This window comes from Cygnus atratus, chromosome 11, assembly GCF_013377495.2.
Source record: "Cygnus atratus isolate AKBS03 ecotype Queensland, Australia chromosome 11, CAtr_DNAZoo_HiC_assembly, whole genome shotgun sequence".
Taxonomy (NCBI): domain Eukaryota; kingdom Metazoa; phylum Chordata; class Aves; order Anseriformes; family Anatidae; genus Cygnus; species Cygnus atratus.
In genome coordinates, this window is record NC_066372.1 from 4,688,168 (window position 1) to 4,705,673 (window position 17,506).

At 36.6% G+C, this 17,506-nt stretch overlaps 1 protein-coding gene across 4 annotated transcripts in view; it reads right to left on the reverse strand.

Annotated features, from left to right (window-relative positions):
* Nucleotides 1–4,698: 4,698 nt before the first annotated feature.
* THSD4 (thrombospondin type 1 domain containing 4) overlaps nucleotides 4,699–17,506 on the reverse strand; it is a 335,185-nt gene continuing 322,377 nt past the window's right edge. For all 4 annotated transcript variants that reach the window (XM_035554004.2, XM_035554003.2, XM_050712995.1 and 1 more), the window contains 4 exons: nucleotides 14,913–15,086; nucleotides 12,131–12,310; nucleotides 9,716–9,860; nucleotides 4,699–8,174 (listed from right to left, as the gene is read on the reverse strand). In XM_035554004.2, the coding sequence (XP_035409897.1) occupies nucleotides 8,032–8,174; nucleotides 9,716–9,860; nucleotides 12,131–12,310; nucleotides 14,913–15,086 (642 nt within the window). In that variant the 3' untranslated portion in view covers nucleotides 4,699–8,031. The remainder of the gene's footprint in view (nucleotides 8,175–9,715; nucleotides 9,861–12,130; nucleotides 12,311–14,912; nucleotides 15,087–17,506) is intronic.

Genomic DNA, 17,506 nt, shown 5'->3' on the forward strand with positions numbered 1-17,506 from the left:
GCTGTAGCTAAGCCTGTTTGGTGCAGGGGGCTGAAGTAGATTATTTGTCTTCCAACCTCAGCTGTTCAGTGAAGAACTTTAAACTTTTTTTATGGATAGGTGTTACAATACATTCTCAATCAATGCTCACATAAGTCTATTTATATTAGGAAATAGGTCAGGAAATAGCACCGACTTTCTGTATTTGTTCCTTATTGGAACTTGCATCTGCAGAGAGCCAAAATTAAGTCTTCTTTTCTGCTTCTTTTAAGAGCAATTATTTGATTTTATGTTATGAATAATCCCTTGATGTTTTCCCTCAGTTCCCATTTCCTTGTACAAGTTTGTGGCTAGCTACAAGTACAGACGAGACAGGGTGTGGAGTCAGGCATTAAAGATCTGCACTTGGCATTCGACAACTCATCACTAGAGGGGTTAATCCCACAGTTTACCTAACTTTTTTTTTAATATTAATCTCAGGACAGGCAGCCATGCAACAGGTCTGCCCTTCACACAAGGCGTGGGACATGGAGAACCCCGTCTGTCTAGTGCCAGAAACAGGTACCGCGTGAAAACATGAAACCTTCCTCACTACCCAGACCTGAAAGCCCTGACAACCTTACCACGCTTCAGGGTCACCTCACGGAGGCTGATGTACCGCTTCTGAACACGGATGAGAAAACAAGTACTGCATTTGCTCCTCTTACTATTTTTATTTTTATTTTTTACTTTAAACGTAAAGAACTTGTGGTAGAAACTTGAGTAATTAATTATCAAGGAAGCTTGTGGGTCAATAACCCAAGTTCTGTTTTTTTTTTAACGAGACAAGTGTCCATCACGCACTTACAGAAACGAGCCTCAGCCCCTGCGGCGCCCAGAGGGGGAGAGGAGCGCTGCGTTTCCCAGCAGCCGTGACCGAACTCCGGCCGCTACCAGGCTCGCTCTGCCGGGAGGGTGGGCGGGAGGAAGGGAGGGAAGGAGGAACACCGTCCCGTCCCGTCCCGCTCCGCCCCGCCGACATCGGCGGCCTCCCCGTACGCCCGCCCAGGGCGCGGGCTCCCGCCGGCCTCTCCACAGCGCGGGGCGGGGCCGCCTAACGGTCGCGCAACGGTCGCGGCGGCGCGTGTCCGCGCCTCGCCTCAGGTGGCGGACTCGCGCGGTGGAGCCGGCCGCTGGGCGCCAAGGGCACGAGGCGGCTGCGGGGGGCCGCGGCTTCCCGCCGGTGCTGCCCGACCCGCTCCTGGGGCGCGGGGCTGCCTCGGTGGGCAGCGTTAAAGCCAAACAAAGGTAACGTGCGCTTTGCCCCGTGATAGAAAGGACAGTTGTTGATTTGCAATTGATTTTTTCACGGGTACGAAATTACTCAGGTTTTGTAGTGTAGAAGTGTTGTCCGTAGGCTACACAAACTTAGCTTGCAGTAATACTCCACACGTTTACGCTTCCCTCCTCAAAGAGTGGCAGTTTTTCAGCGCTCGTACCGCAGGCATTAAAAGCACCACAACGAGACATGGGTGATTTCAGCCGGTGGGTAGGGATGGTGAAACAGCTGCCTAACGCCTCCAGGACAGAACTTCAGGGTTACAACCCAAGGCTTACTCCTTGCATTTGGTCCACACAGGAAACAGCAGTTATTGCCTTCTAACAAAAACATCTTACCTCTGCATTTAATAAAAAAATTAAAATAGATAAATCCACTTTGCTTTTAGCTTTGGACTTTGCTGTGTCAATCCTGTGCAAGCCACGGGAGAGCTCCCTGTGCTCCAGAAGTCCAGTGCCTCAGGAAGCATGCATGGCACTCTTCTGTATCCACAGTTACAGACACTACTTTGGAAATACCTTGTTAAGCTGTAAATTACAAACACAATTAAAGAGAATTTAATCCTCCAGCAAAAATGCTAACATTACTGACTAAACTGCATTACCAACTTCACTGTATGGTTTAAGTGATAAACTATATTGTTTAAATGAAGGCTGAGCAGAGGGAAAACACCTGGTGTGCCCTCAGATTGTACTGGTCTGTGATGACCGGTATTGTGTGATTGCTGCACTTAAAACTATGAAATGCTCTGACGTATTACAAGGTAAAAATTATTTTATTTAGCCAGAAGCATCCAGTTCCAAGACATTGCATGTATTGCTGTAGCATATACATATCCTAACATTCTAACTCATTAATAACATCTATTGATGAATGAGCTTGGACATGGAACTTTCTAAAACAAACTACATCTTTCTCTGGCATGCTGAGAGCATACAGTTCTTAATTTATTACTAAGGAGTACATCCCTTTTGTGCCTACCAAATTTGACCTTTTCTATTCATTAGTAATTTGGAATTCAGGAACAAAATCCAAACTCAAATAACTCAACAAATAATTTCCACTTTTCTTCAACTATACAGATTTTCTCACAACAGCAAAGAAGAAAGATGAAACAACTGATGATCTCTAAAAAGGTTTAGGTATAGTTTTTCCTCCCTTAGAATTTCACTAATTTATAGTGGAATTATAATAAAATTTGTAATGAGGTGTCTACACTACTAGTCTGGTTATGCCAAATCGGGAGGAAAAAACTATGATCTTTGAGCAGCTACCAACAGACATTCTACCTACGCATTCACCCGCACATTCCCTCAGCACCCAGGATACTAGTTTTACAATGTATAACATCGTCTTATGTATGGTATGACCGCACCTCAGCTGCATCCAGGCTTGGATAATTTTGCAGTTACACTGATAATTTTTTACTGGTAAACCACTATGAGTCTAGACATGGAAGTGACAGAGCCTTATGCTACAAACACACAATATGGTTGAGAATACACTGGGAGGAAACCTGCAAGAAACTGCACAGGAGCTCCCAAAACACCAGGAAATGGCCTTCTTTCCCATTTCTAATATACGTGATTACCATTAGGGACAGTCTATCAGGATGTTGCAATCCCTTTTGCAAAGCTCTAACAAAGTTCTGGTTATGAACCTTTTTGCAGCATGGTTGTATTTTGTCCCCTCAATACATGAGCAAGGATTACTTTAGTGCATTATACCTTTGTTGATACTTGTGCTTAATTCTCCAGAAACAATGACCGTGGAAGAAATCAAACAAATCAACCAAATAATAAATAAATCATGTCACATAAATTCATCTTGAATTACTTTATTTTTCCAAATAATAAAAAATAAATTAGTCATAAACAAAAATAGTTAACATTTTTTCATCAAAGAGAAAATGCATACAATATGAAAAGGATGCTGTACAGTTCTGGTTCAGGTGCATTGCTATGGATACGTATTCCTGAACGAGTCAGAAAGCAATTTGCTTCTACTCCTCCTTTAATTCACTCAAGGAACTGGCTAATCAGAAAGTTTAGAAAATTATATTACGGATTTCCAGTATGACATATATACAAAAATATATATGTAATACTTGTGCTATAACATTCCATAAAAGCTGGGTTAGTATAATGAAAGAGCTGGACAAAATGTGAATGATATATGTAAATAAATACATATTAGGTCCCTTTTAATAAAAATCTGCCTATTCTAAATATTTGAATTATTTTGGTGCAGTGGCTTGTTCCATACACACAGCTCAGAATACATATTTCCCATAAACATCTTGTATTTACAAATAACAACAAAATAAGTTATAATAAAGTATATCCTTCTGCCAAAATCAATTATTAGGGTCAAGTAGACATTTTTTTTTAATATATAAAAGTTTTTTTTTCTTTTTTTTGTCACTTTTTGTCAGGTTTAAATATCCTTAGAGTTAAGGCTCCAGTCCCTCCTGATCCTCCACGTGGAGCCCAAGCGACTTCAATGTGGGGTTCACAAGCTTGTATGCACCCACCCTGCCAAGGCCATTGCAAGACTAGGTCTCACGAGACCCAAATACAACATAGACGAAATAGTTCAGGGCAAGCAGCAATGACGGACTGTCACTGTGAGGTCACTGATTTCTCAAAATTAAGCTCCCCTCCTCTCCAAATATAGTGGTAGTTTGTTTTGTAATCCAGTAAAGTAAATGGCGTTATAGAAGATTAGGAACTTGCATTTGTAACTTTTTGTTGCTAAAAGCTGATAAGTAAAGAGCCAAGTTCAGGTCTGGTGTGAGTTCTCTTAAATGAAACTTTCTTCCTTCCACCAGGCCTGAATTTTACCCACCCTATTAAGATATTATAATGCTGAGAAGTTTCCTTTAAATTATACTAAAAACAATTACTGGATGATTTATCATTTGAGATATTAGGAGGTACAATTTTAATACATTTTCTAAGCAATAGCTAATATAGCTCCCACAAACATATTCTGTAACTGATGCTAAGAACAAAAGAAGTTTACTTTCAGTGTTCAAAATGTCATGTTTTGTGTTCCAAATACAGACACACACATAAATAATCTGCCTAATACACCACATTGCTCTAAGAAAGAGATTAGTCAGACACTAAGTGTAGATCTCAAGAAAACCAGGTAGACAAATTTTTACTTTTTGAGTGTAAAGTTTTTTTCTTTGTTTGTTTTTTTAAATATATGTTAGATTTGAGAATAAAGGGCCAATACATACTTCAATAGTTGTGTAATCATAGGTTCATTGAACAGGAGCTCTTTCAGTAGTTATTTTAATATCATGTATTTAAAATTAGCCAACAAGAACACACAAAAATCACTGAACTGGCAGGAATATAGCTCTCTTCATAGCTGGGCTTATTTCTAACAGATTCTTAACCAAACCATTGAGGATTTTCAGTAATGCAGGCAAAATTTAAAATTGGCATCCAAAGCACAAAGGGATGGAGGTGAGATAGGAAGAGAAGAACACTTGTCAGTGTAAGAGAGGGACTGCAGGATGGAGATGAACTGGAAAGAAAAGCCATGGAGAGCATATTTTACTCTCACTTTACATATGGAAGTTCTACTAGCCATTAGCTGCTTCCACCTTCCTCCCTCAGTGGTGACCACTGGCACGTTCTAGGACTGAGACATAGGCAAATGCCACCTCTGATTTACAGTAAAATCATGAAATTAAAATCAGGGCCTCTGTAGGCATCATCCTAAATTGGTATACTGCTCTATTAAAACAAATGCTATAGTCACAATTTCAAAAGTGCACTTTGTGTGACAGTGAAATACTAGCATAGCATTTACTTTGTGTAGGTAATATTAGTTCTTCTACATCAAAGTGCTGAAAGAAAGGTTCATTAGTTCATATTTCAGGAACAAGTATTTTGATTATGCTGAAACATGAGAAGAGATGATAAATGATTAAGTTCAGCAAGACTTTAGTAGTTTCCATATCACCAGATGTTCAGTTAGGCGATGCAATCTTTTTTTAACTGATACATCTGAAACCTGTCCTTTTACTAAAAAGAAATATATAGTTTCCATAAACATAATTCACTGCATGAAATTCACAAGGCTGTATAGCTTAGGAGTAATACAGGGTTATAGCACTACATGTATGTATAAATTCTTTCTTATTTAGCTCCCATGAATTGTTTACTTTAGTGGCAGCTTAATGGAGCCTACGTGATTATAATCCTTGTAAAATAACCCAATTGCCATATATTCCAGAGCATAACAACAGATTTTATGGAAGACTAGGATCACCTGTCTACTTGCTAACTTGCTGTCTCACAGCCAAGAGTGTGTGCAAGCAGATTGTCTACGAATTGTTTGCAAACCAGATTACTTCTCTGTATTTCATTCTCCTCGTGGTTTTCAGTACAAGTATTTCACTCTAGCTCGCAGGATACACTTCCTTGGCACAAAAGAGATAACAGCAAAAATTATGCACTCTATGTGAAGATTTGCTGCAATGAGATTTTGAGATGAAAATCTGTATTTACAAATACTGGATTCCAGAGTTGTTTGTGCTGTACTTTCCCTGTATCAGTCTTTGGTCAAGAATCTTAATGAATATAAAATATGACCACAAATTTTTAAATTATCTTCATGAATAAATTTTCATAATCCAAGGAAATAGGACTGCAAAAGCTTTGTGAACTAAAATCGAAGGTTTTCTAATTAGCATGTCTGTTTCTAAAGGGCTTTCATCAATTAATTACAGTGAAAAAGCCCAAACCAAAGTATACAGAAACAGCCAATAACATTAATGGTTTATAATCACAAATACTTCAAAGTTTAGGGGAAACACTTCTTAATTTCATTTAGCCAAACACTACAGTTCATCATGGCTGAAATACATTCTTCGTAAGTGACTGAATCAAAAAATCTAAGGTTTGTCTCAGTCCAAGGCAGCTTTTAGACTAGAGGTGTTCTACCTTTCTGTGCCTGTAGCTTCCAGTACATGAACTGGTGTGACTAGTAAGTAGCATGCCCAGAAACCTTTGCCTCCCTGTGGCCCATTCTCTCTTCCACATTGTCTCCATCCAAGCAGTAAGAACAAAATAAAAACAGATGAACATTTACAGATGGATCATCTGGGATGAGCTCTAGCACAAATCCAGAATGAGGTTCAAACATGCCTCTAATCATTAGCAGGACACATTAATCACTCTACTACCGCATCACTGGGAGTGGCTTAACATACATTATTAAAGCTGCTTTTAAATTCAGGCAGCAAGCACCTTAGAAATAGATGCACAGTTGGATATCATGAACTTAAAAGCAATATGCTGTAATAAACAGTTGAATGAGCAGAAGTGTTTCTTTCTTCCCTCAGCCTTATTTACACATTTGAAAGACCTCACAGGTAAAACCTAGAGAATGTGCAGATAACGCAAAAGCTTTCTTCTGCCTTGCACAACGTGATCTATTTACCTTCAGCACATCCTAAGGCTGAGTCTAGTAATTGCAGAAATGAAAAATCACCACCTAACTTTAGGTCTAAGAAAAGCTATTCTTGAGTAGTATAAAGGGAGTGGTATTAAAAGATCTGATGGGTGAAACATGGAATGAAGCAAAAATGACAAATACGTGGTAGTAAGTGATCAAAACCTGAAGAACATCAACAGGTAAGATCTCCTTATAAATACTTGGCTACTACATTCACAAAGACTACTGACACTAAGAATAACAGACTACTATAAAGCAGAGAGGTCTGCATCTGTTGGTGGTTGCTTCAGAAACTGGTGATGTATCTAGACAAGGTCTGGACACAATACTTTTGTATGGTAGTTGTTAAAAAATAGTGCAGAGACAAGACATCAGGCAAGATATCAATTCACTGAAAAACTGCCCTACAGGAAAGAGACCTTGCCAGTGGAAACAATCACTCTGTGTATTTCTTTTTAAGTATCAGCAAAGTCTCCTCGCCTTCCTGGTAAATCTCACTGACAGCTATAGTTATTAAAGGCTTAATTGGTTAGGCACTAATGGCACTCTGGTAGGTAATGTATTTTAAAAAACATACAGTAGAATAGTATAACTTCAAGAGTTTATGAATTAAATATGAAGGCACATTTTGGCAGTCAAGTGTGCATATATTTGCCACCTGAGGACAGGAAGTTAGCTAAAAGTATACGTGAAAAAGTTTAACCATTACTATAATTTATTATGAATGAAGTAATTAAAAATATACATTAGTGTGCTAAGAAACTGAACATGAATGAGTCTTCAAGGGGCTGGTTTCTCTGTAAAATAGTGCTTGTCATGTGCATGTTTCGTTGATTTGGTCTATTACTTTAAGGCAGTCCAAAATACCAAGTAAGAGTTAAGCACTCAGAAAATAACGCAGCAGTTGCATCCACATTGGTAAAATATCTCCAGTAATTGCGTATGACTGATTTTTTTTTTTAACAATAATTTCACAATAGTAAGGCTGGTATATTTTTTAAATAATTATCCGATGAGCAGGTGCAAAGAATATTATCATTAAAAATTAATGCTTTAAAAAGATCATGGTTTTACAACAAACTTTTTAAAAAAGACATAACTGCACAATAAGTGTAACTGAAATGGTGTGGTGTCTTGATGTACACAGCAATACAAAAACCATCTCTTTAAGAAGCTAAAACCTGCTGTAGTCAAAACAGTAACACTGTTCAAGCTCCATCTGAAGACTGACATTGCTGCTTTGAGAAGAGTATTTGTTATCTGCGTCCTAGAAACCCTGATTGTCTATTTGCCACACGCGTACAGGATGCACAACAGGCTGTTTTGTAATAGGTGTAGACACAAAGCCGGGCCTGAACCACCACATTGCAATTGTAGTATTTATCTTTGCAGTTCTCATCTGTGGAGAAAAAGGAAGAGAAAAGAAACTGAAGAAAATAACAGTGGAATAACAGGCAACCAATCCCCTTTCCTTTACCGTGTAAAATCCCTTTAACCTCTATTCAAACATTCATTGTCAGGTTAAAATAGGCTACCTATGCAAATTGATTGAAGATTTTCCACATTTAATCAAGATACACAAAAACACAGATTAAATGTACCTATCCCCATATACACTGTTCATTAATTTTTTTTTCTTCTGAAAAATTTGGCTTAAATAAAGATGATCAGGAAATTTCTAGTATTTCCACTTAGGTACCTCTATCCACTTCATTTTTAGATTCCCAGATACTAAACTATTACAGCAGTGTACAGATGGCACCAGAACCTGCAAATGTTAATTTTCAACTGCTAAATTAAAATAATCCACTGCTGAGTAAAATATCACCTTCGTTACAAATGTTGTGATTGGTTGAAATTAACCAGATTAAAACCAAACCAACCAAAAAAACCCCAAAAAATAAAAAACAGTTGGTGTTCTTAACACTCCCCATTATTTTCTAAGCTGCTATAATGTGGTCTGCTCACATTTTGAAGTTTTCCTTTACAACCAACAGGGTTAGAAACACTTTTTAAGTGACAGCTAGTATTTTCGTATGATCAGGTGACCACTGTCCACTACACAGGTGTTAAGACAATGACAAAATGTCAAAGTGCTAGGATCAGATGTAAAAATGAGCAGTTCTATACAAGCCTGTTTTAAATAGAGAAGAAACAACAACAGTAGCACAATATAAGTATTTTTAATGCTACAGGTATACCAGCTTTTAAGATAATTATCTTAAATCATGTTAAAAATTATTCTCATTATTAAAATAATTATTGTAGTATATGAGTTCAAATTGTTTCTAAATACTCACATCTTCCTTTCCCTACCATTCTCATTACTGTTAAAATTAAATCTGGAGGAGAAGAACGATTAATTTCAACGCTTGATAATAAAATTTGATGTGCATATATACTACATATAAAATACTATTTCTAAATTGTCCATAATGTCTTAATTTAAGGCTTGAAAATCTTGAGGAAAAATGTTTAAGCCACACTGGAAGTTCATAATCAAGAAAAACAGTATTTTGCTATTTATGTTCTTATATTAAATATCCATAATGTTATTGTTTCTTATAGAAGCTGTTTCCAAACACAGTATATGATGCATGATCTTTTTGTTGTTGTTTTTCAAAGACTCTGCCAAGAGAAACATTTCAGAATGCAAGGAGGCTGCTTAAAAACACCTCTATTTGTCGTTTTCACAGAAGCGGATTTCTCACATTCTCAGCAACTTCAAAAGTAAGCCACTTTCTTCAATGCTTCAAGGAAAACATTTTAAATCAGAAGTGGAAACCTACTTTCACATCACAGAAAAAAGCCATACTTTGTATTAAAACAAACCTCTGGAATTTAGAAAGAAAATAAACTCTAAAACCTGTGCATGATTATTAGGTATTTTATCCACTAGATGGAGTTCCATAGTTAAAACACAAAGTTTCTCTACCGTACCTATTTCAGGGATACAGTCTTGTGTGTTACATGGTTCTTTTTCTTCAGGTTTAAGCTGTGGATCACACTGAGTACTGGTTGTCATGTCATCTGATAGACATCGTACCTCTCGAACTCTAAATCCTCCTTCACAGGATTTGGAACACTGAAACACAAAAACTGAAGTTCATGAAGACTGCATGCAATGTGCAAATATAGAGATAAAAACAGGGACCTGAAACCCAGATACAGATATAATCACTGCAGCCTTTTATCAACTTCACCACTGCTGTAGTTTTTTTGTTTTCTAACTAGTCCTTAACGTACGGGTAAAATTACCTTTGAAGGTTCAAAAACGTTCTTGTCTATAGGGGGAGCAACTGGACAAGGAAACATGCTGGACTGCCACTGAAAGCATGCAAGAATCTTTCCCTTTCTGAACTTGTTAGCTTCTTGCTTCTCTAATTTGTCTTGTTGGTTAGTCTTGTTAGTCTAATTAGTCTTGTTTTCCTCTGCTTATTTATATATATCTCCCAAATCTACTCTTTCCACAGGTTCACACATTTCTTATTTAAGAACTTCCTATACTGAACTTTGACTTGACTACTTGACAGCACCGGTCTCCACTGCCATTTTTACCTCCATTTATATACAATCAGGAATCATTTTAATTGCCTTTTGTCTAGTGCTCAATTATTTTCCAATTCTTTCAGCACATCGATTTTAATAAGCATTATAGGTTTCCTTTAATTTCTGAAGAAAATATTTGTGTTCCTTCAAAATCTGTTCTGAAGCCAAAGACTTTTGTACTTGCTTGTCCTGGCATTTTCAAAATCAATTATTACACAGATTAACATTGAAGCAAATCCCCTGTTGACTTTAAAAATTTTTGCCTGAGTGAGGTCTTTCAGTTTTGGCTCAGTGTCCAGTTTGACCTAAATGCTCACAAGCTTCATTAAACCTGGATCATTTATAATTATTGAAACTTTAATAGCCCCAAAGTAATCAGAATGTTTTCAGACTTTTTTTTGGCATATTTTTTTCCCTAACATTATAAAAACAACTTATCACTAACATAAAAACAGATATTGTAGCAAACTAAAATATTCCCTATAATATAGTCTTGAATTATCCTTTGATTTTGGAGTACAACGCTTCCGCAATTCAGAAAAGACACAGACCTACAGAAACAGTAATAAAACACTTAGTTTTTTAAAAAAATATAATTACTCATTACATGCCTGTATAGAATATTGTAATTATCCCATATCTAACAATAAAACATTCCATTCAGATCTGTAGAGATTTTAAGCACTTTAAGGGGAGCCAAGACAGAATTTAGAAGTTACATACAACATACTATATACACAACCCAGCATTTTGCATTAGCCAACCATTAAATCTCCATGACTGAAGGGACTGTGCCATTTATTCTGGATCATATAAGAAGTCTGTTGAAGATATGAACTGGAGAGTTTTGAAACCTAGTATAGAGGGCTCTGAACCTGCTATTCTGCTCACAACTAGTCTCCAAATCATTTCTTTTCATGTCAAATGGTAAGAAATACTACATACTCCATTAATGACAGTAACAGTATCAGAAAGACAACTGAAAAATGCTTAGAGTATGATCTCAGAAACCCTTGGCTACCATACATATCTGCACAATGAAGAAGATGGTCACAAAGGCTTAGACCTTTAATGACTTTAAGACAATTCTTAGGAAGTAGGCACTTAAACAGTAGCCAGTGATCTCTAAATACCTATCAGATTCTGATTTTTAGCAGTTTCTTTCTTCCATGCCTGAAAAAGAGAGCAGATTCTTTCTGAAAGTGAAAATATATATATACGCTGTGTCCTGTGGATGTACATCTGGATCTTTTGTGGTTACACACTAGCAGGTTCACATTTGAAAATGGGTTTCCTAATGAAAGTCATTTGAACTAAACTAACAGTAAAGAATTCAAAGAATTTCCAGCAACATCAAAGGATACTTCAATCTACATGGTTTTACCATGAGCATAATTTGGATCTTTGTTCTTCACATAACTATCTATACACACCTGCAAAATAGGGAAGAAAAATCCGTTTTTTCTTCAGTTGATTTGTTTTTGTTAAAAACATTCTACCTTCTTTTCTACTTTCTAGAGCTGCCATTGGGATAGTCAAATAACCGAGCAAGGAAAACAATAAAATTTCTATCTTTTATGTCACTTGAATGAAGAATTTCCCAAAGGTTCCTGACTAAGGGAACTCAAGATGAAGCATAAACTCCACTGGCTGCTGAAGAGTATGCTTTATTTTCAATATCATTCCTCTGAAAGATTAAGCCCTATTTCATGATCAACAGTTTTATCCAAATGGTGTTCCCTTTCAATATACATAGAAAAAGATGCATCAAACAAAACCAGATGTAGAAGAGCATGGTAGACTTACTGTGCTCCATTCTGTATGAAACCACTTAGATCCACACGGTTTGAGGTAGCAGGATTGCTGGCTGGGAGGTCTTTCCAAATATGAACATTCATAGGGGTTCAAAACATCAAAATGGCCTTCAGTTTTCCTAACACAAATTACTTCTCTTTGTTGAGTTCCACTGCCACATTCAATAGAGCACTGTATCGGAGAACAAAAAAATGGTGGAATTTGTTATTCTACTTAGGTTCTTCAACTTGGTTCTGAAGTAACTTATTTGTCCATGTTATTTGTTCTGGAAATAAAAGAACGTTCACGCATACAGACACATATACTTGCCCTTTAAAATAATACTCATCACCTAAATTTATAAAGCATTGTTTATTTGCTATTTTTGGATACATATTAAGACACCTTCAAACAAAATTTATTTCCTTCTTTTAATAGGCTCTTTCCTCAGTAAAGTTAACTATATCTTTCCTTCCATCTCTGGCATATGTGTGACTTAAGGAGAAGGGCAAAGGGTAAAACATTCCTTTGGTACCTGCCGTAGGGTTTTTATCCCTCAGACCCAGAATATTAGCCTAGATAATGTTTGGGTTGTTATTATATTTATGTAGTACTACCATAGTACCCAGAAGTGCCAGTTAGGAACTAGTACAAGAAAATGCTACAGGATATAGTAATGACTTAATTCATCAAGTGAATAATGACTACATGTTTTGGGTATTATACATTTAATTATAAATCTTAAAAATGCTTACAGTGGTTAAAACTGTACTTCTATTCATTTTTATTCCAAATGGTACAAAAGACTGAAAATGCTTTTCTAATTACTGTTAAAAATAAGAGATATGACTACAACTGTGCTTTTAGAGAAATCTAGAACTTTCATTTACCTGTAGCTACAAAAGGAAATTGATTTTAATTTTTCTAATAAAAAGAGGAGCATAACTTACTTTCTCCATATACAGTGTTACTGCTTCTGACCGAAGCAGGATTGCATGCACTGAACCTTTGAGGTTATAAGGTTAGAGCACAGTTCTGCAGTTTTACAAATCCCCACATGGTGTGGTTTTTAGAAAATGCCTTGATCTGCCAGGGTGTTCTTTTTGTGTTTGCAAATATTGATGTGATGCAGTGTTGGTTCCAATTCCAAAAAGCAAATTTTACTCTCACAGACTCTTATTGCCCATTTAAAGGTTAAATGCACACATAACATTGTTACTGGCACTTTTAAAATGTTTTTTTAGAAGATTATTCCAGTGATATATTGATTTCTATGTTGCATAAAGGGCCATGATTTTCAAGGCTTATTCTAACCTAAAACAATCTAGTGTTATTATTACTATTTTTAATACTTTGTGTGGAATTTACGATCCCTTTACCAGATACCCATAAAAACTTTTGAGACGAATGAAAAACCTCAAGATGACTGCACCTAAATAAATTCTACAGTAAGTAATGTAACTCCATTTTCTTTAACACTGAACATCTCTGTCACTGCTCTCTTTTAGCACTTCTCCCAACAGACACTATCTTAACACTTAGCCTCAGCTCTAATGGAGCACAATGCAAAACGTCATCCACCAATGCTCCCTGCTTTGGTCTACTGACTGTCTGCTTTCATTATGGTATTTAAAGTCAGGATTTGGCTGGTAGAACAGACGTTGTCATGCACTTCTTTCACATACTATACAGTGAACACTTTGTATAACTGGTATGCATCAAACAGAATGCAATCTCATACAAAGAAAGAAGGTGAATTAGGCTTAAAAGAACAGGAAATTATAAAGGAAAGAAACTTTCTTATTCAGTACAGAATGGGGAGAGTTAGGATAACCTTAGTGTACGTCTCTCTCTATGGTAATAGTGTACAAAGTTCCTATTCACCTGCATGGATAAGTGTAACTAACAAGGCCCAGACTTTACCAGTTATTAAAACTGCAGCAAAGTATGTTTTAAATCTGAATTTATTATTACTCTCATACAATACAAATAATTATCACTTACACTTGGAAGCATTTGCATGTAATCTCCATCTCAGCTGTACCAGTTTAATTTCCAACTCCTTACCAGCTGGAATCTGAAATGCAGTGAGTTAACAGCACAGCCAAGAGACTTTTCCCTAACAACCTGATGAAATGCTGGTATCAGCAGTCCAAAAGGCTCTTTGGGCTATGTTAGAGCCTACTTAAATTAGAGGGACATAAATGACTGGGCACCAGCTGACAGCTTCTGAAATTCCTTTGCTCCTGACAGCAGAAATGTTTAGTAAGAATGAGAAAGAACACTGAGATGTGGATGAAGGAAATAATTTACCGTAAAGAAAGAGCACCAGGATACTGGCCACTAATTCTTTTCACCTATCATCACAAACTTCAGCACAGCAAAACAGAAGCCAACTTTTGGTTTTAGCCACTGCTTTTGTCTTATTGTGCATCCTTTGGCTATTGCCTATACACATCCCACAGGTATGCATCACAAACGATCTAACTTAATAGGTGTAAATCTCTTACTTTTGCATTCCTTTGAATATGCTAGGCAGCTTTCTGATGTCTCTCATTTTATAAATATACTGGGTCAGTAGATGAGAAACAAAAATTAAGGTATAGAGGAAAAGAACCATCCTGAAACATTGAACATTATCTCAGTAAAATACAGAAGAAAAAAAACAAACAAAAAAACCACTTATCCAAACATTCCACAGAGATGCAGAAATACCTTATGGCACAGATCTTCCTTGTGTGGAAAGGATTAAAATGCCAACAGAAAACAAACACGTGTTAGATGTAGAGCTTACCTGTGTCCAGCTCCCAGCAAACCACTCCACTTTACCAGCGCAGGGTCCATTGTTACAGGGAGTTGTTTCAGAGGGTCTGTTATTGCCACAGCCTTCCAGAGGCAAACTGCTGACATGGTTGGTCATACAAACCACTGAACGTGTACGGACCCCATCACCACATTCTGCAGAACACTGGGGAGCAGAAGACATAACAGGTGTTCACTAGTCCATCCTCCAGACTGCACAATGAAATGTGCAGTGAAACAACCATGGAAAATAGATGAATGCATGTAACGTCAATTATTTTCACTTGTAATTCAATTGTAGCAAATAATCTTATGGTTTCATACCTCTAAATACAGTACAAATAGTACCTGTCCTTCATAATCACAAATGAGAGAATCTGAATGATTAGGAAAGAAAGAAATTTCTTATAGGTTTTTAATAGCTTGTTTAGTTTTCCTTCCTTCTCCCTATCTGTTAATTCTTTCAATTTTAATTTTATTCATCTTTTGGCGTACCAGTTAATGCATCTGAGAGGTGATAATTTCAACAAGAAGCTTTTCAGAGAGCAGTTATGTTTCGGCCTATGAATTGTTCTGTGAGTTTCCCCTCTGACTGTTCAAGCTGTTAGCCAGGTGAATTCTTGCACTGGTTAAAAGGATGAGGTGAGAAAGATCTGAGGGCTACTGGCATTGAGTGCTGCTGATATTGGTAGCAAAATGACTGCGTAGTGCATCCTGGAACTTTTCCATATAGGTTGCTGGCAGAGTATGAGAGCACAATAAAGTAGAAAACAGGTAGTTTCCAAAGACTCGGGTAAATCCTCTACAAATAATTTTAACGGCCACTAATTATTGCTCTCCCTGTTTCAATATTAAGTTCTTTACTATCGTTTTAGCCGCAGAGGTGGCCAGTAACTAATATTCATCTTTCTCAACTTTTCACTGCTAAATTATGAAAGCTTGTATTAAATAGTGATATGCAGAGTGTATGTCACATATTTGGAGATGGTATGCATATGACCCATAAATCATGCAGGATAAATTCCATTTATCATGACTCTTTGTGCCCTTATAGCTTGGTCATTCACCTACTTCAGTGGGAAAGTCTCACATTCCACTGTTCTGGGCAGCATCAAACTGTTGATATTTAAAAAGCAAACGTGCCTGGGAGATAAGCAATTCATGTGTTAGACTGTTTTTTGTTGTTGTTGTTGTTGCTTTCTTTCTTAATCTTCGCTTTCTTTTCTTTGAAAACACATTTGTCATTTCATCTCTAGACCATGAAAATAAAGAAAAAATGTGCAGCTTGCTGAAAGATACGTATATGTAATTGAATTTAGCAATTACAAGCAATTATATTATATTACACATGTAAAGAAAACCACAAGTAAATATGCAGTATATGGGAGAAAAGATATATTTGAATGATGTTTCCAATCTTATTTTTAACATACCAAGTAATTAGTTAGGAAAAGTTAGGCATTACTTCCATAATGAACAGAACATCCCTTGTGAATCAATGGGATCAATGTGAATGGAATCAATGTGAATCTGGGACATTTTTATATTTGAAATAAAAGTAAGAAAAATTTGAAGAGAACTGGTAATGAGACACAGAACTGCCCACTAGCTTAAGCTGGCTTCCATTGGCAATTATAATATAAAGGTTTCCCATCCAGTAGTTCAACTACAGAACAGCAGATGCCACTATCAATAACAGGCCTAACCACTACAGTTGCTCACCATCTCCCAGAGACACCAGGCACTGGATGTACAATTGGCTGCAAACCAGTCTTTAATCACACACCAAGGAATACTGGTTGTGTGAAATATGTAGTCATGTCATATTTATTCCACAGATACAGTATTGGAAAATAGTTTTCCTTCCACGAAGTCAGTTTCTTTCACAAGATATTCAATAGAAGAACAAATTCTTTGCTGAAATGGAATCCCTAGAAAGCCAAAAAGGTGATTAAGCTTTTTACATGTTTTACCTGTACAACTTGTACATTTTTTAACAAGATACAATTCTGGAAATAACTAGGAATTCAAAATTTAAAGAGTTGCTTATGTACTCCAATGGAGTAGTAAAAAACTGCACTTCCTCCATCTACAAGATCAAATAATTGAGCGTCTCTTAAATGATTCTTGTAAGTAGCACAATGAACCGCATGTTTTTTGTTGGTGGTGCACAACAAAATTTTCCACTTTCATATCAATGTGTGAAATAGACTCAGATCCTCAGCAAACCACATTTGATATCTGAGGAGGTCTTTTCAAAGTAAACTGACAGCATCTTGGAAATACCAAAATGATGTACATTGTGCTAAGTACTGAACATTTTCCTTTTATGTAAACTAAAACTAAACTAAACCGATTTCAAAATGTTCCACTCCTAGGTAAACTGTTTAACTGAGCCCCATAAATGGCTGCCTTTCAAACCCACTGTACTAAAATAAGTTTTCTGTCTGTTCATATTTTATCCCAGGGAAGTTCAATTACATTATGCATAGAGAAATATGCATATACTCTGCAAATACTTTTCTTATTTCTAAGTAATTTTCATTTGAGAATCTAATTTGCTTTTCTGCTTTGCAAACAAACAGA